The sequence below is a fragment of the Rhinoraja longicauda genome, chromosome 8 (genome assembly GCF_053455715.1).
Source record: "Rhinoraja longicauda isolate Sanriku21f chromosome 8, sRhiLon1.1, whole genome shotgun sequence".
Taxonomy (NCBI): Eukaryota; Metazoa; Chordata; class Chondrichthyes; order Rajiformes; family Arhynchobatidae; genus Rhinoraja; species Rhinoraja longicauda.
This window is the reverse complement of record NC_135960.1, coordinates 60,953,628-60,976,762: the sequence shown is the minus strand read 5'-3', so window position 1 is coordinate 60,976,762 and position 23,135 is coordinate 60,953,628. Positions and strand designations below refer to the sequence as shown.

The window sequence follows — 23,135 nt, the reverse complement described above, 5'->3', positions numbered from 1 at the left end:
TCCTGGTTCACATGAACCTCAGAGCACACAATATAAATAATGGTAAACACAACAATAGATGCAACATGTGCAAAACAGCGGAAAGGTGCAAGAATGTAGTGCTAAATTTGAGGAGTGCAAATGATTATTAAAGTACAATAATGGAATGGCCAATGAGATAAAGTTAAGAGTAAGAGTACATGGCAGGAATGGCGTGTGAAACAGGTAATTATTCAGCAGCCAGATAGCTGTGGTGAAGAAAATGTTCTTAAGTTTAAGTTTATTATTGTCCCGTGTACAGAGGTACCTTGAAAAGGGTTTTTTGCATGCTACCCAAACAAGTCAGACAATATTATACATAAAAACAATCAAGTCAAACTCAAATACAATAGGTAGAGCAAAGGGGAAGATACAGAATACAGAATGTAGTTCTCGATATTGTAGCGCACTAGTTTGCACTTCCAAGCTTTCAAGCACCTGTACCTTCACCCTGAAGGTCGATGAAAGAAAAGGGGATGTCCAGTGTGGCAGACTTCCTTGGCAATAGTTCCAGGCTTCCTGATGCAACACTCTGTGAAGATGGACTGAATGGGAGGACATGACAAGCCAATGATGGACTGGGCTGTGTTCACCACTCTCTGCAGGTTCAGGCAGTCAAGAGCATAGCAGTTGCCATACCAGGCTGAGATGCATCCCGTCAGAATACTTTCCATACTCATCTCTTATAAATGAAGTTTGAGAGAATCCTTGTGGACATGTCGTATCTTCTCAAACACCAAAGAAAGAAAATCCGCTGACGAGTTTCCTTGATCACATAAGTGTGAAGGGACCAGGCTATGTTTCTGGTGATATGGATGCCTCAGAACATGAAGTTGTTAACCCCCTAGCTTTCTGAAGTCATACAACCAACTCTTTTTTCGTGCTGATGTCCGGGGCTAGTTCTAACACTATACCACCAGGTTCTTGATCTCTTTCCTGTACGTCATCTCATTGGACTGGAGCGACTAGGCTTGTATACACTGGAATTTAGAAGAATGAGAGGAGATCTTATCGAAACGTATAAGATTATTAAGGGGTTGGACACGTTAGAGGCAGGAAACATGTTCCCAATGTTGGGGGAGTCCAGAACAAGGGGCCACAGTTTAAGAATAAGGGGTAGGCCATTTAGAACTGAGATGAGGAAAAACTTTTTCAGTCAGAGAGTTGTGAATCTGTGGAATTCTCTGCCTCAGAAGGCAGTGGAGGCCAATTCTCTGAATGCATTCAAGAGAGCTAGATAGAGCTCTTAAGGATAGCGGAGTCAGGGGGAATGGGGAGAAGGCAGGAACGGGGTACTGATTGAGAATGATCAGCCATGATCACATTGAATGGTGGTGCTGGCTCGAAGGGCCGAATGGCCTCCTCCTGCACCTATTGTCTATTGTCATTGTTGCAGAACCAGCCCAGTGTTGAGGGTCAGGATGGAGGAAATGTTATGAACAATTCTAACTAAGTCCAGAAGACAGTTGCAGATGGAGGCCCCAAGTCCCAGGTCCAGAAGTTTAGAGAAAAGTTTATAGATTTGAACTATAATCACACAGCATTTCCCAGTATCTCAAATCCTAATCACATATATTCTGACGGAACATAAATTGTAGATAATGAAGACAAAATAAAATAACTGAATGTTATGTCTAAATTACAGTCAAATCTATAATCTCTCCATATAAATTTGAAAATACATTCTGTCCAAGAATCCATGCTGTTTGTGAACATTTGATGTTTATATCCCATAGACATGCTTAAAGGATAGGAACTACAGCTTTAAAATAAAGCTATTGAATGAGTGGGTCAGGGACAAAGGCACTAAACCTTGGTGTATCTGTGATCCTGCAGGAACTTGAACGATTGTCTAGATCTTCCGGATTTTAGAGGCTCCATCTAGCGACAGAAGTGGGAAATTGCAACATGACCATTGCAGAATGATGATTGCCAAATGAGTGTCATACAAATTGAAAACAGCAACATAATCCAAGTGGAAATCTTCAACAGTTCCAGGTTTCAAAATCTACAAGAGTGAACACTTTCAATTCAAAGAGTAATTTGCTCATCAACTTCTTTACAACTAGCCCACTAATCTCTTGTGCATAAAATTGTCGACTCACCTTAGAATATGCACCTTTATGTTTATATCAGTATTGGGTTAGTACTTGCATTATGGATCAGAAAATTGTTATATTCCAGAGCCATGATCACATTATTTAGGCAGTGGGAAAGTGCAGTATTGTCAGACGAGACAGCAGACAAAACTGACCCCTGCCACCCCAGCAACGGACTGTTCCAGCTGCTACGGTCAGGCAAACGCCTCCGCTGTCATGCTGTGAAAACGGAGAGGATGAGACAGAGTTTCTTCCCACAGGCCATCAGGACTGTTAACTATTATAACTCCAGGGACTAAATTTTATTTTCTGTATTAATTTTAATTTATATGCTGTAATTGTAACTTTTTTTTGCACAATCCACAGGCATTGCCACTTTCATTTCACTGCACATCGTGTATGTGTATGTGACAAATAAACTTGACTTGAAGGTGCAAAAAAATGATATGGCAACATTTAACATAAGATCACCGGAGCGCTTCTCTGATGCAGGTTATTAATTTGTACCTGACGAACCATTAAAACAGATTCTCTGGACATAATCTTATTCTAATTTTGTGGTACCTCACAGGGTGCAAATTAATCAAATGTTTTCATTATAAATGTACTTAATTAAAAGTGCTTTGGAATGCCTTGAGGTAATAATGGATACAATATAAATACAAGTTATCTCTTTTTTTAAATGAAAATTTAGAAGAATTACAAAAGTGAAACCATGGCTTTGCATGAGAATTATAAATTAGTGCACAACAATATTTTTGAGATTTCTTAAATCCAATGGTGAAAATAACTTTCTCTGTAGACTCCAATTATTAATTTGATTAATTTTTTCAATAGACAATAGGTGCAGGAGTAGGCCATTCAGCCCCTCGAGCCAGCACCACCATTCAATGTGATCATGGCTGATCATTCTCAATCAGTACTTTTCAAAGTTGCTTCAAGATATTTCAGTCTGTCATTGTTACTTTTTTAAAGTTACTTAAATACCTCCTCTCCCCACTTTAACTCTTGTCACAAAGATTAAAGATCCATTGACCAGACCTCAATCCTTTAGAACCTCACCTCCAGAACAGACTTACATATCCTCAATGTAGATAAGACTTAGAATACCTTGTCCCATGTGAGAAGGCTTCTGTGAAATGATATGTCCCGCATTGTCCAGGGAATACTGAGTACTCACTTCATCAGTACCGGTCTTGGTGGTGACAATAACCTGTGGAAAAATGGATGGGAATAGTGTTTTATGCAGTGAAACTTTTACAGATATACAGATGACAATCCCGAATGCAAAACTTCACCCATAAGTCATGAGATTCCTAGGTTAATGCTGGGAAGGTATGATGAAATCAATCTCAGGACAGGGTTGACATCTGATTTCTTTCTACTAGGTTGAGAAACAGAAATCAGCCCGCAGTCTCATCCTGATCACTGAAGTGATGTGGATATTGTACAAAATAGAGTGCCACTTGCTGTGTGCCACCATCTCAGTTCAGTGGTCAACCAACACTCATTGTTCAATCTCATTAAAGAAGAATGCTTTCCAAATAAAATGTCAGACCAATGTAGAACTATCTCCAGCATGTGCCTTTTATCCAAAGCTTGAGTGGATACCTCTGGGAATGTTCTCCATCTGACAGCAATACCTGCACACATTACAAACAGAAAACCAAGAAGGGGGAATGGATAGAACATCCCAAACACTGTTGTGTAGGAAAGACCTGGAGATGCTGGTTTAAATTGAAGGTAGACACAAAATGCTGGAGTAACTCAGCAGAACAGGCAGTATCCCTGGAGCGAAGATCTGTCTGAAGAAGGGTCTCGACACGAAACGTCACCCATTCCTTCTCTCCAGAGATGCTGCCTGTCCCGCTGAGTTACTCCATCCTTTTGTGTCTACCTCCCAAACACTGTTAATCTCTTCACTGCGTTGGCTAATCTCTGATTATTTTTAAACTGCAGAGCTTTAAAAACATTGCTGTGAATTGCTTTGAGCTTTCAGATGACATTAATTGCTCCCAGGTTGCACTGAACAAGCAAAAAACCTTTCACCATTTGAAGTACTTGCAGAGGCCTCCTTCCACATGCTCACCGGGTACTAGTTTCACTGTGTAAGCAGTGGTTCATCTGGTGAGATTCTTGCAGAGTCAGAGGGTTGGAGGTTTAGATTCCATTCATAATCCAGTGCATCACTGCTGGGGCAGAGAAGGGGGGGGGGGGGGGACACTGCAAAGCGTTAAACCAAAACCCCGTCTGCCTGCTCAGCCTGAGCATAAAAGATCCCTTGGTATGACTGCTGAGAACTTAGAAATGTATCCCTAGCGCCTCTGGCAAGATTCATCCTTGCACTGACATTTGTAGGTTAATTGGCTTCAGTAAAATTGTAAATTGTTCCTAGAGTGCAGGATAGTGTTACCGCACGGAGTGATCGCTGGTCGGCATGGACTCGGGGGCCGAAGGGCCTGTTTCTGCACTGCATCTCTAAAGCCTAACTTTACCAACCGACTATCTGGTAAAAACCAGACTGCTGTTTGCAGCAACTCACTGCATACACACTGACTGTCACGATTTTGCAGAAGTGACTACACCCTTGTCTGTAAAGCACATTGGGATGATCTGAGCCCTTGCAAGGCACCATCTAAATGCAACTTATGTGTAAATGCAACTAATCATGTATTGTCTTTCCACTGACTGGTTAGCACACAAAAAAAGCTTTTCACTGTACACGTGACAATGAAACTAAACTCAAATGTGGATCCATATCAGTTACTTGTTCAAGAAAGTGAATTCAGCTGAAAGTTAGCCACATCTTTAAAAACTATGGTTATCCACAAACAAAACTAATTATGGATAAGAACATTCTGTTTAGAGTAGATTTTTTAAAGTTATTCGGGAAAATGTCAAATTATCGTGAAGCAAGGCATGATTCAGAATTGATGTAAAAATCCAAAGAATTTGTGATACAATTGTTTCTCTCTTTTTTGTAAAATCTCCTCGATTCACCTAATCAAAGCCGATTAACATCGAAAAGGGAAAAGTGATCTGATCAGTTTAGTGCATGGCATTCATCTTAGACAATAGACAATAAACAATAGGTGCAGGAGGAGGCCATTCGGCCCTTCGCGTCAGCACCACCATTCAATGTGATCATGGCTGATCATTCTCAATCAGTACCCGTTCCTGCCTTCTCCCCATACCCCCTGACTCCGCTATCCTCAAGAGCTCTATCTAGCTCTCTCTTGAATGCATTCAGAGAATTGGCCTCCACTGCCTTCTGAGGCAGAGAATTCCACAGATTCACAACTCTCTGACTGAAAAAGTTTTTCCTCATCTCCGTTCTAAATGGCCTACCCCTTATTGTTAAACTGTGGCCCCTGGTTCTGGAACTGTGGCCCCTGGTTCTGGCTTTGCAACGTTAGCGTGCCCAGTTACATTGCTGTCTGCTCATGTTTATCTCAGTAGCAACAAAGTACTGGCCATACATGCAAAGAGGGCAACTCTCAAGCTAGGTTTGTTTTCTGCAGAGCAGAGGAGGTTAAAAGGGAGGATAATGAAGGGTATAGATATGGTTGACTGCAGGAATCTTTTCCGGAGGTCTTCGATGTAGGGTAAGAGGAAAGAGATTTAGTGAGGATCTGAGGGTTTTTTTTTCCAAATCATGGAGCAGTGAGTACCTGCATGTAGTGAGAGTGGTGGGAGAGAGTCACCAACAGCATTTAAGAAGATGAGCACTTGAATCACTGACACTTTTTCCCATTGACATAATTGTTTTCATAATCCGATTTTCTATAACACAATGTTTCTTAGGAACACAACTATCACATTGTAGTAGAATTATATTGACAATCAAACTTTGAAATTACAGCCAGACTAATGCGAATGTGGTGGCCTTGATAGTGTTTGATAGCGGTCTCTCACCTCAGCCACAGCACAGATAGACGCTAAAGCTTCTCCACGAAATCCGTACGTTTCCAAAGCTTCCAAGTCCTCATGATGAGTGATCTTAGACGTGTAATGCTGCAGTCCCATCACAGGGGTATCAGCAACTTTGATCCCATCACCATTATCTCTCACTTCAATCCTGTCAAACCCACTGTTTTCCTATTGTATGAACAACATTTATAAACTTCATAAATTTAAACTGTTTATCTAGAATCGATGCAGAGACTCCATGAAACAAGCTTTTGCTAAAAAGTACCCAACGAGCAAACATTTCATTAGATCAACAGTAGAGACGTTTTAATACCAAATAGACCCAGAATGCAGCAGGACGAATCGGATGCATGTACCACATTTCACATATCCAAAGCCTCATCTCCCACTTATCCAGGTTCTCCAGAGACGCTGCCTGAGCTGCTGTGGGTGGCACGGTGGCACAGTGGTATTGTTGCTGCCTTGCAGCGCTCGAGACCCGGGTTCGATCCCAAGTATGGATGCTGTCTGTACAGAGTTAGAAACATAGAAAATAGGTGCAGGAGTAGGCCATTCGGCCCTTCGAGCCAGCACCGCCATTCAATATGATCATGGCTGATCATCCAAAATCAGTACCCCGTTCCGGCATTTTCCCCCATATCCCTTGATTCCCTTAGCCCTCAGAGCTAAATCTAACTCTCGCAATTTAAGTTGATACAAGTTAGCTAGAATAAAAGACAAAGTGCTGGAGTAATTCAGCAGCTCAGGCAGCATCTCTGGAGAACATGGATGAGTGATGTTTCTCAACCTGAAACATCACCTATCCATGTTGTCCAGAAATGCTGCCTGAGCCGCTGAGTTACACCAGTACTTTGTATCCTTTAAAAAAAAACGGCATCGGCATGCTCCTTGGTTCTACAAGACCTTGGAAAAAGTGAACCACTTCCCATATTGTGGTGACCTCTTTCACTGAAGTCAAACATCTATATATATATATATATATATATATCTAATATACTAAAACTCGTTTGTTTGTTTGTTTGTTCCTGAACTTTCTTCCTGTTCGATTCTACTTAAAAACCTATGTTTTAAATTATGCCGTTGAGCTTAGTGTCTCCCTATGTGGTTTTGTGGTACCTTTTCTACTACTAGTTTAATGGCCTCCTAAGGTGGCCATTGGTGCAGCAGTAGAGTTGCTGCCTTACAGTACTTGCAGCACCGCAAACCCGAGTTCGATCCAGACTATGGGTGCTGTCTGTACAGAGTTTGTACGTTCTCCCCATGACCTGTATGGGTTTTCTCCGAGATCTTCGGTTTCCTCCCACACTCCAAAGACGTCCAGGTTTGTAGGTAAATTGGCTTGGTGTATGTGGAAAATTGTCCCTAGTGTGTGTAGGATAGTGTTAATATGCGGGGATCGCTAGTCGGTGCGGACTCGGTGGGCCGAAGTGCCTGTTTCCGCGCTGTATTTCTAAACTAAACTAAACTAAGATGGCTGCCGTGGTGGACGGCGAAGAGGAACAGTGCCGGTTAGCAGCTGAGGGTTCACCGTCCGCATCCTTAGAGGCTGTAGAAGAGTCTCGACCCGAAAAGTCACCCACTCCTTCTCTCTAGAGATGCTGCCTGTCCCGCTGAGTTACTCCAGCATTTTGTGTCTACCCTCAGAGGCACGATGGGTGTTGAGGTCAGCAGCGGGAGGCGCCCCGGTGAAGCAGTGACCATGGGAGGCGAGGGACATCGCGAGCGCCGGTCGACGTGTCTGGGTCGACATGTAGGTGGAGTGGGCCACCAGAGGCCCTGCAGCAGCCTGGGGGTCGATTTAATGAGACGACTCTCCACGAGGCCTTTTGCGTGTGGGTCGGATGCTACATGTAGTGGCACAACTCGCAACTCTTGTGTACTTCGGCCCAACTCGCCCACACCGGCCAACAATGTCCCAGCTACCCTAGTCCCACTTGCCTGCGCTTGGTCCATAACTCTCCAAACCTGTCCGATCCATGTACCCGTCCAACTGTTTCTTAAACGATGGGATAGTCCCAGCCTCAACTACCTCCTCTGGCAGCTTGTTCCATACACCCACCACCCTCTGTGTGAAAAGGTTACCTCTCGGATTCCTATTAAATCTTTTCCCCTTCATCTTGAACCTATATCGCCTTGCTAGGCCGACCCTGTAACTCCAACCCAGTGCAGTCACCGGGGCAATGGGCCTTTAAGGCCAAGTTCAGACTCTACATTTTTAAGAACTTTAAATGTTGATGCATCCAAGATGGCGTCAGAAACAAGCTGACTCTTGGGTACTGGCCCAGAGTAATCCACTATTCTTACTCCCTTATACATGAGTATGAGTGTGCTTATGGATAATAAGATTTTTACTGAATTGAGTGCAAAAATGGAATTTCACTGTACCTAGTTGCAAGTAACAATAGAACCAATGAGTCTTGAGCTGTTTTGTTGAATTAAATATCCCACATAAATGGCAATTAATTACTTCTAAGCTGCTAGTGATGAGAAGGAAAATGGCAATGCTGTGTCACTTACCAATTTGATCTCAATACTCGTGGCATTTGCATCCAAGGAATTTTCCAAAAGTTCCTTCACGACATTAACAACAGAGGTTATTGACTGAGAGCTTGAAAGGAGTCTAATAGTGCTGGGTGGTAGCTGCTGCATGATCGCTTCCCGAGCGGACATATGCCTGCAGCAAGATGCATCAGTTATATAAGAATACAAGGCCTTGTTCTAAATACAACCAGGAAAATAAACAGAAACATAATAAAAAGAGAAAACGTTGGAAGCACTTAGCAAGTCAAGTCCCGTTTCTTTCAGTTCTGATCTGCTTTTCAGAGCTTTTGCAAATCCTTTTGCCTTTTCTCTCTCCCAGGGCCCCTATTAATGGATCATGCACATGGCTTCTTTAATAGATTATCATCATGGAAGTCCTGATCTCACCTTCCTTTCTCATCCCTCCTCCAATCTCTCTACAACTTAAAACTAACGCGTTATTGCTATCCCAGTCCTGATTATCGGTTCTGAACCATTAACTGTTGCTCTTTCCACAGATGCTACCTGGCCTGCTGTGTGTAAGGTTTCATCTACTTTTATTTCTGGAACTTTTTCCCCGTTTAGCAGCTGAGCTTTGGTCAAAGGAATGTATCAAAATTGAGGTTGCTATTTTGTTAGACAAGAATATTAAGGCTTAGAGAATCTACCTGGTAGATAGGGTTTAGACGACTAGAATCATGATCTAATTGAATGTGAGAACTATTTTGAGGGGCTGGATGGAGATACAACATGGAAACAGGCCCTTCGGCTCATTGAGTCCACACTGACCATCGATCAGCCTTTCACACTGCTTCTCTGTTATCCACTCCCTACGCATGAGGGGTAATTTACATAGGCCAATTAACCTGCAACCCTGCATGTCTTTGGATGTGGGAGTATACTGCAGGACCCAGAGGAAATCCACCGGTCACAGGGAGAACGTGCAAACTCCACATAGACAGCACCTGAGGTCAGGATGGGAACCCTAGTCTCTGGCGCTAAGACAGCAGTTCTACCAGCTGTGCCACCCTTAATGTTACATTTAATTACCTAAATGGCAGGGGAAGCACATATTTAAAATAATTACAAGCTGGAGAAAATTTAAAAATAGGGAAGACAGGGAGAAGAGGAAGGGATGTTTAACACCAAGATGATGCTTAACAGTAGCTAGGATGGGTTAGATAGCATAGGAGTACAGGGAACAGGACTTGGTCCAAGTTAGGTCATCAGCATTTACAAAGAGTAGAATGAGGGGAAGCAGCCAGTACAACAGGCCTTTAAGGCCAAAATAAGACTCAATATTTTTTAAGAACTTGAAATCTGAAAGCTATAAGTTGGTGCCAGAATCGTGGTGATTTTTTGTGTACTACCTGTGAAGGAATATCCTATTCTTACACTACAACCATTGCACTTTTGTACTTGCATGATGGTGTGGCCATAGTATAACATAGTAAGACTAGCATAGAATGATTTTAGTTTAGTTTAGTTTAGAGATACAGCATGGAAACTGGCTCTTCGTCCAACCGACCGGCATTCACCCGTGCATTAGTTCTATCCTACACACTAGGGACAACTTACAGAAGCCAATTAACCTACAAACCTGCACGTCTTTAGAATGTGGGAGGAAATCAGAGCATTTGGAGAAAACCTACGCGATTACAGGAAGAACATTCAGACTCTAAACGGATAACATCCATAGTCAGTATCGACCCCAGGTTTCCGGCTCTGTAAGGGAGCAACTCTACCTGCTGCCCCACTGTGCCGCCCTTTTTATTGAATTGCATGCAAATCGAAGAACTTCACTGTAACTAGGTGCACATGATAATGAAGTGCCATTGAACCTTTGAGGGTTTAAATAATAGGTGTAGGTTATGGAGAAAAGGAATATCTGGATTGGATCAATAATTGTACAGGAATGAAGATAGTTTGTTATTTTAGATCCGATTTAATTTCTCAATTTTAAGCATTTCATGACCCATAAATGTCTTCCAAAACATGCAGCACTGTAAACAGGTCAAGTACAACCGAGACATGGGAATCTAGAGGTTGTTTCAGAAGTAAAATGATGGCGTCTGTGGTCTAAAACAAAGCACAACTGTGAACCAACTAGTAGGAAACTGTGAAGGCATCACCTGTGGTGTCAGATATGTTGACTTCAATACGTTTCTGGAATTGATGGAAAAGTAACTGACAAGCAGATCTTTCATTAAGACAGCTTTCTTTTAAAAAAAAAAATGCAACTTTGCAGTCTTCTCATTGATAATGAACAGATTTAAAATATGAATACTCACAACAAATTAGGTGCAAAAAAAGACGCAAAGTGCTGGAGTAACTCAGCAGGTGGCAGCATCTGATGCGGCCTGATCTGCTGAGTTACTCCAGCATTTTATGTCTTTTTTGGAAAGCAGCATCTGCAATTCCTTGTATCAACAAATTAGGTGCAGTCAGTTTTGTCAAGATCTTAAGTTCCAAAGATGGCCATTACTAGAGTCATACATAATATCAAGTGAAAATTCCTAATTGGAACCCCAAAAGTGTACATTTTAATTTTTTTATTTTTTTTTTAAGTCAAACCTATGGCTTTCTTTCACATGGCACATGTGTCAGTATTAGGTTTAGGAAATTGAGCAGGTAATTCCAGACCACTTATCTGATGGAAGGCATTACTTTGAGCAGGGAGCATCCAAAAAGATAAACAAAGGCGACTAATGTTTCCATTGTATCACAAAAAGCTGGAGTAACTCAGCGGGACATTGAAGACTTTGATCAAAAGTGATTGATCACTAGAGGGCACTTTCAACAACCAGCAAAATGAAAGTGTGACGAGACTACAGGTAACAGAACACAGATGCATAAACCTCTACCCATTTGAGAAAGCTAAGAGGATGATTAGCCAGAGGATGAAGGGCAATTCAGCCTAGGTGTTCAGCCAAGATATGAGGAGGGCAAGATTCCAATGAAAGTACTTCATAATGGAAGGGACCAATTTAAATATAAATACGAGACCTTTGCCCAAAACATAAAATTGCCATGGTCTGCTATTGTTAGATTTAGTTTAGTTTAGGGATACTGCGTGGAAACAGGCCCTTCGGCCCACGTCGACCAGCAGTCCCGCACATTAACACCATCCTTCACAATGGTATCAGATTACTGCCTGGTGGTTACACGGAAACAGTTTTTACTACTGTAGGGGGATAGCACAGCAGGCGAGGTCACGACCCCTGACCCGTACTGTTGCCACGCAACGCCTTCTGGGGAGCAAGCAATCACTTACAGTGCAGCTTAGTCTTTTTCTTCTATTTTATGTTTGGAACGACTTCTGTTGTGGAACAATTCGCCAGTCCTAATGAGAGGGTGTTGCAGTTGAATGTTGCGGCTGCACTTTGCTGCAGCTCGGCTTCACCCGTCTTCACCCATCAGCGCGTCTCCGGCTCCCTCCCGGCGCTCTGAGTGTCCTGACACCTCTCCCCATTCCTGCGCTCCTCCAGGCTCGGCGCCCCCGCTCCGACCTCGCTTCCTGTGGCTCTTCGGCCCCTCACAGCTCCTGCTGGCCCTCCAGCCCTTCTCCCCACTCGCCATCTCCGTCAGCCGGGCTCTGTTTTCATTTAGAAGTCAACACCTCGTGGCTGGGGCCACCGAGCAGAGCTGTGGCCGGCTCCTCCGCCTTGGCTCCCAGCACCCAGCCCAGCTCTCATTGCTGCTCGGCCTCTCCCCGGTCCTCTTCCTCCTCCACTTCGGGCTCGACACTCCGCTCCTCGTCTTCCACCGCCTCCTCCTCCAAGGTCGGTCGAGCATGGCTCCCTGGGCCCTTCGCCCTCAGGCGGGTCACCGACCACCACTCGCTCGCTGCTTCTGCCCCAGCAGACCTTCCAGGCCCCTCGGCTCGGGTTCTTCCCGCTGCTCCTCTCCCAGCTCACTCAACCCCATCCATTCCTCCTCCTCCTCTTCTTCTCCCCCCGCCGGCCTGTCGGTGGCCCTCTGTTGCTCGGCCTTGCTCTCCTGCCTCCCTTCCTGGCCACGTTTCCCCTTCTCCCGCTGGCTGGCCAGACCTTCCCAGCTGCTTCTTGCATCCGTGGGTTCCTCTGCCAGATCCTCCAGCTTCTTCCTCATTTTTTACAGTACAAAAATTGACCATTTTGGGGTTTTTTTCAAGGTAAGAATGTCTGTGTTGCATGTGTTACTCGTGTATGCCGGAAGCTGCCATGTCCACCAGATGGTTTGAGGGACTCCGTGCGTCACGCCCTTTGACCTTACATGCAATCCCCCTATACTGTTTAATTTCAAGACAGCTTTTTCCATTTTGTCAATTTCCAAATAACGTTTAAGTAGTTCGCTAGTTTCTGATCAAAATCACATTATAACCAATTCAACCTGCATAATGTAAATAGTTCCCTAATCCATCACTCACTACATTTAATCATTATATCCAATTCATGTTATTGAAACACTTGTTCTTTGCAGAATTACCGGGATACCTGTTCCTTGAGTTCCTTCACTGATCTAGCCTCTACAATCCTCCAGGGCAAAGAATTTCTGAAATTCAACACTTTTTTGAGAAGAAATTCCAATATACTCCAGCTTCCTGTCCCATTATACTCCACTACCGAAAACATCTCAACATCTACCTTGTCAAGCCTCCTTGGGTATATATATTTCAATAAGATCATCCCTCACTTGTTAAATTCCACAGAATACTAATGTAATTTTCTTTAACTGCTCTCGACAGGACAAACCTCACATCCCAGGAGTTAGTTTGATGAATCTTTTCAGGATTGTCTCCTTTTTTTAAATTTATTGCTACATGTGTTGCAGTTCCCTGCAAATTATCAGGTTAAATTGTAATGGGGATAAAATAAGAGTGTGGTGTAACACAGTTCCTCCTGAAATCTAAGACAACGCTGAAAGATGACACTACACTGGAAATATTGTAGACGGTCATGCAAAGAGCAGGCAGATATTTCCTTTACCAGAGAGTTCCTGTTTAGTTCCTGTTTTGAGATTCTGGCGCAAAAAGTAATCAGCATAACGCATGCAGTAGATATGAAAATACAGATATTAACAGCGTTTGGAGATGAAAAGAGTCAGGGAAGAAATATTATGTGAACATTTATTGAAAGCTACTTTTATATAGCCAATTGCTAAAGACTTTGCATAAACTGATTAGCCTGAAGGCATTGGATTTGTAAAGCGAATTGGCAAGTTAAATTGATATTTGTTGGATTAAAAGATACATAGAAGAAATCAGAAAAACACGTGAAGCTTGCAACTTAAAGAACAATTTAAGAAAAGGGGGGGGGGGGGGGAACAAAAGTGCTGGAGTAACTCAGCGGAAATTGTGGTGCAAGATATGGGCTGAAGGGCTTTCCAGCACCGACATCAACCGAAGAGTGTTCCTGGTTTGCAATCATTTCTGCCAAACCTGTAGCCACATAACTACAAACTTGTACTCTTATTCATATAATCTTAACATAAAGAAAATCTACAATCTACAAAAATAGTCGTCGGTGTTCTATGCTCTATCATTGCACGTTTCAGCCAATTAAATAATACGCTCCAATCCCTCCCTTGTATAATCACAAACAAGGATTTTGCATTGAACGCAAGAGAAAAATCTCATGATTCTCTGCAGCAGAGCTAACCTGATATAGCTCTAACCCTGGGGGGGGGGGCTCTTTTATATAGTGCTTCCAACAAATAATATGCAACTTTTCACGTTACGTTCAAATTGCAGAGATGTCCGTGCTTCCAGCGATCAATGTGGCCAAAGTGCTACTCCTTGTTAGCGGGTGTCTCGGTGGGTGGGACGCACTTCTGCACCGCGGCCGTCGGCCACTCTCCGCGCTGTCCTGGTGGATGGAACGTGGGCCCGGCCTGCTCGTGGACATCCCTCCCCCCCGCCCCCGGGCCCCGTCACGCGGCTCCAAGTTGCGTCACAATGCTTCCGTTCCAAGGGGGTTGGATGGAAGGGTGACACAGGTAGGTGCATGTTGCGAGTTGATCAGTGTCCCGGGCTCGGTAAGACCATTGCCCGCTGCAGCAGCAACAACAACAACAACAGCAGCTGCTGCAGCCGCAGCGGCGGCTGCTCTTTGCACGAAGCAACCTGCAAAAGACGCCCTCTCTCTCAATGCGCTGGCTCCATGGCACAGACAGTGCAGCAAACATAACGCTGCCTGTTTCCCATTTTCCTTTGTGGCCTAGTAGTGCAGCAAGGGATCCCCTCCTTTTTAAAGCTGGGTTATGGTTATTGTGTGTCTTCGTGGCTTTCAGCCTGAAGGAGGGTCTCGGCCCGAAACGTCACCCATTCCTCCTCTCCAGAGATGCTGTCTTATCCGCTGAGTTACTCCAGCTTTTTGTCTGTCTCTATCTTCGGTTTAAACGAGCATCTGCAGTTCCTTCCTACACATTTCGGCATGCGTTGTTCTGCTGGGTGGGGGATGTTTGGTCTGAGAAGCGGGGCATGCATGGTGTTCACTTCCCTGCAGATCTTATCGACGTTCGTGTAAGAAAATAACTGCAGATACTGGTACAAATCGAGGGTATTTATTCACAAAATGCTGGAGTAACTCAGCAGGAATGGGTATGGTGAAATGCATTGTTGTTGTTGCAACAAACCGATTCTCTGAATTTGTGTCTTGTCGGGTCAGCTGTACACCGTGGCCAAAAGTCAGGCGTAAAATAGTTTTATCAGTTTAGATAAAACTGCAGGTTTATGTTATGGCTATTATTCCATTTGATAGGATCCATTTAAACGTTCATCTCCTGCTCTGGCACTTTGATTGTACATTAAATAATACTTTGAGGGTTTTAAAATGGAGCACAGTTTGAAAATAAATCTGGGAATTACAGGGTCTGGAGATTGTTTGAAAGTAACACCAGAGCCTAGGTTGATTAGCGTGTTTATAATGTTTGACATGTTAGTGAGTTTAAATCATTAATTGGAGAGATGTGTCACTGAAGTAAATAAGTTAAACCATAAAAGTTTCAACCTAACTTTAGGAGGTGGCAGTGTTTGAAAAGTGGTTCAGATAATGTTCTTTAGTGTAATGTTAAAGTACCTTAAATGTTATGCATTTAAAAAATACTTGAATAACAATTAAAAAGGTAAGGAAGGGTTGGTTAGATATGTTTGTGATCTAGATTGTGAGATGTAACTTGAAAGCCATATCTGCAGCTGCTGGAATTCTGAAGTGAAAGCATTTATTTGGGAGTATTGTGTATAGTTCTGGTTGCACCATTACAGGACGAATGTGGAGGCTTTGAAGAGAATGCTGATGAGCAATACCAGATGCTGTCTGGATTAGCGTGCATTACGTATGAGAGGTTGGACAAACTTGGATTGTTTTCTCTAAAATATCAGACAGATAGATATCTTCTTGATTATTTCAGGTGTCAGGGGCTATGTGGAGAAGGCAAGACAACGGGGTTAGAAGGGTAAGATAGATCAGCCATGTTGATTGGCAGAGTAGACTTGATGGGCCGAATGGTCTAATACTGTTCCCATCACTGATGAACTTATGTCAGAGGTTGAGGGGAGACCTGCGAGAAGTACTGTATATTTAAATTTATGAGAGACATGGATAAGGTAGATACATCTTTTTTTCCCCAGGAGGCATAACTTTAAGGTGAAAGGGATAAGTTTAAAGGAGATGTGCGGGGCAGGTTTTAACAGAGTGGTAGGTGTCTGGAATGCACTGCCAGGGGTGGTAGTGGAAGCAGATACGATAGTGACATTTTAGGCTTTTATCTCGGCACATGGATATGCAAAGAATGGAGGGAGATGGATCACGTTCAGGCAGAGGAAATTAATTTAACTTGGCATCATGTTCAGCATGGACATGACGTCGTTCCTGTGCTCTACTGTTTTATGATGAATGGGCATCCACCTGAAATGTTAACTGTCCGTCTAAGCAGATGCTTGATCTGAATTATTTCCGGCACTTTCTGTTTCTAATAAAGATGTAATAGAGAGAAACCTGTATTTATTGAGTGACTTTCACAACGTAATGCATTCTAAAACATGTTCCGGGTGATCTTGACATGTTGACTGCATTGCAATGTACAAAATACCAGCAGATAATCTCTGAAATAATGACCAGCTTTTAGGAGGTGACGTTGTTTGAGAGAGATGGGCCAAGAGATTGGGGAGAATTTTTTGTGCTGTGCAATTGTTTACATCCAACTGACAGACTAGACAAGACTTGTTGCTGGGATAGAATCAACAATCTCATCAGGAAAGCTGTCTCCGTCCTGGGAGTGGAGTCGGAATCATTGGAGGTGGTCTTGGAGCGGAGGATGCTCCTCAAACTGAGGAACATCTAGGACAATACTGCTCACCCCCTCCATGACACACCGGTCAACCTTTGGAGCACATTCAGCAACAGAGTGGTTCCACCAAGATGCAGTACAGAACGTCACATAAGATCTTTCTTCCCTGTGGCTATCAAACTGTACAACTCCTCCCCCTTCTGTCGTGGGGGAGACTGACTGACTCCCCTCCCCCCCCCCCCCCCCCCCCCCCCCAATCTTTGCACATCCCCAATTCTGACCTTTCCACTCATCACTAATTTCATGTTTCATGTATCTTCTTGTATTTTATGACTGTTGGCAGACCAATTTCCCTCCTGGGATAAATAGAGTTCTATCGTATCGTATTAACCTCTTAGCTGAGAGACAGTATCCCTGACCATGTCGTACACCTTGAGCACAACTCTGCGTCTTACCGGATTAATGACTCATGATTTTGAGGCAGTACTTGACCTGCATCTTACTAAAGTGCACAACTTGTGTTATGTCAGAATAATGGATGATAATATCATGTGTTTCTTAAATATGCTAAATGGAATGGAACTAGACTAATGCACATAATAAAAGAGTGTGTTGGGATAGTGTGAACGAAGATGATGGGAGATTTTGGAGCATAAACTGCTGATTGGAATAAGGATAGTTTCAGTTCTGGGAAAGGAGCAAAGTAGTTGCCTTGTAGGCAATTAAAAACAATACGGATGAAAAGTAGCAAAAACTAAAAACTTGAATGGAAGGCATTGGGCCAAGAAGTAGCAATGTTCATGACATATTTAAGATGAGGAAGAAAATTAAGTCTATCTGAACCATAGAAGATGGGGATAATACAAAGTGAATTTTCCTAAAGCATTAATGTTGTAGCTACGATGAAGGGCATTGAAATGAGTATAAACTGTAAAAGATAAATTTGCTGTGGAAATATGAAATACTTAAGGCACATGACATCTAGCAAAGGCCTTTCTAAGTGCATGAATTTGTGGGGTTTTTTCAATGCATTTAATTCCATACTGGAGCTGTCTTGAATAAGTGCAGGAAAGCTTTCTTTTAGAATACAAAACTTCAGCTCTTGGGGACCCCATTATAGGCTGTTGAGGAAAGTCATGGGCACACTTCGCCAATACATTATGGTATTGGAGAGTTACCTGTTATTAAAGAAACTGGATGAAGCTAGCAGTTATAAAGCAGATAATGCAATAATTTTGTGGTTGAACTTTTTGGTCTTTTGTAATTGCAGTTCCAATTTCCTGTACATTGGGATCATTTGAGTTCATTGAGAACTGTGATTGTGGGGGTTTGCTTCTGGCTCAACATTAATTTATTGTTCTAGATTTTGTACCTGTGGTGATGGCAAGAAAATTACAGATAAACCGAAGATAAACACAAAAAGCTGGAGTAACTCAGCGGGACAGGCAGCATCTCTGGAGAGAAGGTATTGTTGATGTTTCGGGTCGAGACTGATAACCTGAGTACTTGAGTTATTGAACCTGATTTGTACCTCTGCAATAGATATCAATAGACAATACCATTTTTTGGGATTAGATTGGATTACTTATTGACATGATTCTGTTATTCTATCTTGACTTCAAGGAAGTAGTGGTGCATTTGGTCCTTTCTCGTGCAAAGATGAACGTTGGGGTTGCACACAGTGAAGTGAATCCCAACACAAGGGTAATGAACAGCCGTGGTATCTGGTTGACCTACGCGCTTGGTGTTGGAATGCTTCATATTGTGCTCTTGAGTATCCCCTTCTTCACGGTTCCTGTTGTGTGGACATTAACCAATGTCATCCACAACTTGGTGAGTAACTGATGATGGTTTTCATTAACTTTTTATATGATGAATCCTAAACTTCTAGCCATTCGTTTTGCATTTGAAGTAGGGTGCGCTTTAAGATTAGATTTAAAAATTTAGACAGTGTATTCAATCTCATCCAATTTTTATCCACCCAAATATTGACCATTGCCAATTACTCAGTCTGCATTCGCTCTATTTATTCTGTTGCTTTTGATGAAATTGCATCACTAGTTTAGAAATTATTGATGTGAAAATTGTAGGTTAAAGAAGCATATTTTCTAGAATATTTATTGAGGTTTTGCATTCTGACATGTTGGCTTCAAAACTTGTATTTGCACAAACTTTATCATGAAATACTTCAGTATTTTCAAATAGGAATTGAGGATTGCTATTGTTTTTTTAAAAATCAAGCCATTTTAATAAACACAATTACTTAATCCAGTGTCATAGAACATTATGGTCCTTCATGGTTCTAATGCCATTGCAAAATACAGGAAGGAACTGCATTCACCAAAACTCAGCACAGATGTAATTAACTGCTATACAAATGTAGACTGTGTCTCTCTTCTCTTCTTGATCAAGTGCTAAATATGCAAACGGTATGTGTTGGTGAATGCAATTCCTTTCTGTAAACCTTGTACCCATTGAATAAGTTGTGTTAGTGAGGAATAGACTGTCTGCCATTTTGGGCATCCAATGCATGTATTGAGCACATTAGTACTGTATTCACAATATTGCCTGTCATAGCTTGCTTCAATGTGAGCTGACAGTATTGGATAATATCTGGTAGTGAACTCGCACTTACAAAAACTAGGCTAAGTCTGACCAAACAGACTGATGTTAGGAGGAGTGCAATGATCAAGAGCTTTAAACTTGTGGCCCTATATTTGCCTTGTTTTGATTAGTCTTTAAAGTCATTCTTCAACATGTCATACATAAAATTGTAAAATTATTTCAGAAGACCATTTGACTCATTGAGTCTGGTTGCCCCATTTCCCCTATTGCCCTGTCATTGTAAGACAAGTCCATTTAAATTCCAAGATGTTTATTGTGGACCCTGGGAGAATTACTAACCTGCACTGAATCACAAATTATTGTTTCTATTCTTCTGTTTGGCGTTGCAACTTTGTAATCCGGGTGTTACTAATATAATTGAACTTTTACTTATTACAGGGAATGTACGTGTTCTTGCATGCAGTCAAGGGGACACCCTTTGAAACGCCTGATCAAGGGAAAGCTAGACTTCTGACACATTGGGAACAACTGGATTATGGAGTACAGTTTACATCTTCCAGAAAATTCCTCACCATATCGCCAATTATTCTGTAAGAACTTATTTCTTCTTGAAACCTGACTACTGTTTTGGGGGCTTTAATCTGCTTTAAACCATTCCACAGTCTTCCTGATAACTACGTTTGAGGGTCTCGACCTGAAACGTCACCCATTCCATCTCTCCAGAGATGCTGCCTGTCCTGCTGAGTTACTCCAGTATTTTGTGTCTAAATGAGTTTGAATACTACTTAGTAAGAATGCCAATGTGCATCTTCATTGTTACTTGGATTTTTTTTCAAATTGCAAATTGATTCAAGATTAATTATTGTGATTATAACTTCAATTCTGAACGCAATGAAATTAAATATAAACTTGACATTCTTAAACCAACCATTATGCTGCCAAGCAGAAGCTTAATTATTTTAATTAGAGGTTGAAAGGTGAACCAGTCAGTATTGTACATACTAAATATTATGTTTATTATCACATACTGAGGGAAAATTAAGAGTGATGCCAAGGTCATGGGTTTTTTATAGTAATATAATTTATTCCTTTCTTTTAAGAGAATGGTGCAAAATAACATTTGAGGCCTGTTCTCTGCATTGCCTTTATCACCTAGTAGGTGCTTCCAAAAAAAATGGAACGGTCTGAGTGTGAGAACTTGTCTTAAAGTAGTTCCTGCAATGTTGTTAGGGAGAGTGTGATACAGTAAAGTCAGATGTTCAGGTAAGGCTGGGGGGATGGTATGTGTAAGATGTGACCAGCTTATAGATTCGAATGGGGACCCGTCTTGGAGATCATGGGAATTTGGATAATAGGAAAGGTCACCAGAACTTGGTGCCTGACAGCAAGTGAGCATTTTCTTTGGACATGAAAAGTGTGGCAGCTGAAGGATTGATGGGCAGCAGAAAAATTATAAATTTGTTGAATGGGCGCTAGATGAAATCGGGAGAAAAGGAGTTGCAGAAGTTAAAACAATTGTACATTGCCTGTGATTTAAAGATGACAAATGCCACAGAGACTCAGGAAATAGGTCAAACTGGATTGCAGCAAGGTTGCATCAGCAGTTTGCTGCTTTGCTGCGTTATCATATCCAAGCGTTGGTTCGAGTTTACATTGACTTTATTATGAAGGAAGTTCAAATGCTTTTACTGAAGGACATTGAAAGATCTTGCAGCATATTTCCATGAATGGCCTGCCAGTGATCTGGGAGCAGGCAATGGTACACTCTCGCTGACTGCAGCTGATGGATATGTTGATGGTATCAGAACATTATAAATATTCAAATATCTTTTTGTGTAACTCCATGCATCCTGTAGCTGATGCAACAGAGGGAAATACTCAAATGTAATAACTTTTGCAAACCTTTTCAAAAGTGACAAATGCATAATCCAGTCAGCGGTGTTTAAGGTGCTGGCTACGGACCTCTGTTAAACTGTACAACGAAAATACGGTGCTGATTTTGAGTTTAATGCTCATTTTTGCTATCTTTTGTTCTTATCTTTTGTAGGTACTTTCTGGCCAGTTTTTACACAAAGTATGATCCAACACATTTTATTGTCAATACTGTATCTCTTTTAACAGTGTTGATTCCCAAGCTGCCTCAGCTACATGGGGTTCGGATCCTTGGAATCAATAAATACTGAATTGGAAGTCGTCACCCATGTTCTGACTAGCTTGTTACATTTACTGGGAAGACTGAAAACTGGTAATCTATATTGTTAACTGTTGCTAGGATGCACGGAGCATCCTATATTTCTTCATGCCATTTTCATTGTTTGTATCCATTTCAAAATATGACTTGTATCTTGGTTTTGTAATAGGATAGACAACATATGAAATCTGGTCATTAGAACAGGTATACCTAATCCTGCAAAAGCTTCCCAGGGGGAAAGAAAATCTGGGCAGGCCCAGCTCTGAAATGGGAAGAAACTTTATACTTGTCAGTTTTACAAAGCTGGCAAAGTATACTGGAGGAAAGTTGCATGAAGGTATTGCTACCTTGGACACTTGGAGTGCAAAGCTTATTTACTGAGGTACAGAAGAATGGGGCACTGCCGTGTATAAAATGAGAGGCAGTTTTGAATTTTATTATTTGTCATGTTTTGGTTTAAAAGCATACTATTTCTTTAAAGATTAAGCAAATAATGGTACAGAACAACTTTGAATTATAAATGGCAAATTCATTGAGGTAATGTGTGAGGTAATGTGGATGCATCTCTTGTCAACTTGGTCTAGTTGGTGAACACTTTTATATAGCATGTTATTTCCATGTAAGTTGCCAGAGTACAGTTGATTAAAAGTGAATGTTGTATTCCAGTGTGCTATGGATGCCAGAATTACAAAATAGTATTTTGGGATAAACCTACTGTCATTTGAAGTATTTGTGGTTGTTTTGGTTAATGACTTTTTTAAGAGGTGGTTTGATACCAAAGGTTTCTCAGCTCTTCTGTACCACTAATCTATTTAAATTTAATGTTGGTAATGAAGTACAAATGCCAGTGTTCATATACTTGGAACTGCCACGGCAATTTCTCAATCACTTGCATGCTTTCAGGAAAATTGTATCGAGCAGGAGCTAATTCCCTACTTGCAAAGAGGATATTGGATCTGCCACCCTAGCTGCTATTGCACAATTCCTAGCAGTCGGCTCAATACTGACACTTTACCTTGGGAATAGGTTGTATGTTCACCTTCTCAGCCATGTCGTTTCCCTTCCAGCTTCATGACTCTCGCAGCTAAATGAAGGAATTGCATAAGTGATGCAAATTATTGGCTCAAAACTTGGGTTTGTTGACAAGTCATGATCACCCAGCAGGTTTATGGAGATTATCAGCAGTACAAATGTCAATTGTAGCATGTGCTGACAAAAAAAAGTACATTGTCCAAGATCACAAATCCAGTCTGTTTCCGTGAACTCGTGGTTTGTGAAACTGCTTAAAGAATTTACATGCTTGAGAAAATTGCTCTTACTGTTAGTAAGTATTTCCAGAATACAAACCATCTGTATGTTCTATGCAATTTTGTCTTTGGTGGGGAAAATTGATTCTTAATCAATAAAAGCAGTTTTGAGCTTGCAGTATTGTGGCCCATGCTTTTCTTAAATTAAAACAAAAACTGTCCTTGACTTTTAGAAATTCAATGTTTGTATTTTGAATGGTTGCCTCCTTTTCAACTTTGAAGAAGCAGCAACAACTC

The 23,135-nt window shown here is 41.8% G+C and overlaps 2 protein-coding genes across 5 annotated transcripts in view; one reads left to right on the top strand and one right to left on the bottom strand.

Moving 5' to 3' along the window:
- Window positions 1-23,135, bottom strand: part of pms1 (PMS1 homolog 1, mismatch repair system component) — an 86,137-nt gene that overhangs the window by 56,023 nt on the left and 6,979 nt on the right. For 3 of the 4 annotated variants that reach the window (XM_078404105.1, XM_078404107.1, XM_078404108.1), the window contains exons 1-4: window positions 14,286-14,531; window positions 8,565-8,721; window positions 6,033-6,215; window positions 3,228-3,330 (exon numbers count right to left, since the gene is read on the bottom strand). In XM_078404105.1, the coding sequence (XP_078260231.1) occupies window positions 3,228-3,330; window positions 6,033-6,215; window positions 8,565-8,717 (439 nt within the window). In that variant the 5' untranslated portion in view covers window positions 8,718-8,721; window positions 14,286-14,531. Of the gene's footprint in view, window positions 1-3,227; window positions 3,331-6,032; window positions 6,216-8,564; window positions 8,722-14,285; window positions 14,532-23,135 lie in introns of those variants that run through there. The other variant, XM_078404106.1, reaches the window with a different exon arrangement.
- ormdl1 (ORMDL sphingolipid biosynthesis regulator 1) lies at window positions 14,398-23,016 on the top strand. Its single transcript, XM_078404114.1, has 5 exons — window positions 14,398-14,543; window positions 18,199-18,300; window positions 18,459-18,668; window positions 19,839-19,990; window positions 21,448-23,016. The coding sequence occupies exons 3-5, from the start codon at window positions 18,495-18,497 to the stop codon at window positions 21,581-21,583; spliced, it is 462 nt and encodes a 153-aa protein (XP_078260240.1). The 5' UTR covers window positions 14,398-14,543; window positions 18,199-18,300; window positions 18,459-18,494; the 3' UTR covers window positions 21,584-23,016.

Coding starts and splice junctions, on each gene's coding strand:
- ormdl1 (XM_078404114.1), top strand. CDS start 18,495: ATGAACGTTGGGGTTGCACACAGTGAAGTGAATCCCAACACAAGGGTA. Junction 18,669..19,838: donor CCAATGTCATCCACAACTTG/GTGAGTAACTGA, acceptor TACTTATTACAG/GGAATGTACGTGTTCTTGCA. Junction 19,991..21,447: donor ACCATATCGCCAATTATTCT/GTAAGAACTTAT, acceptor TATCTTTTGTAG/GTACTTTCTGGCCAGTTTTT.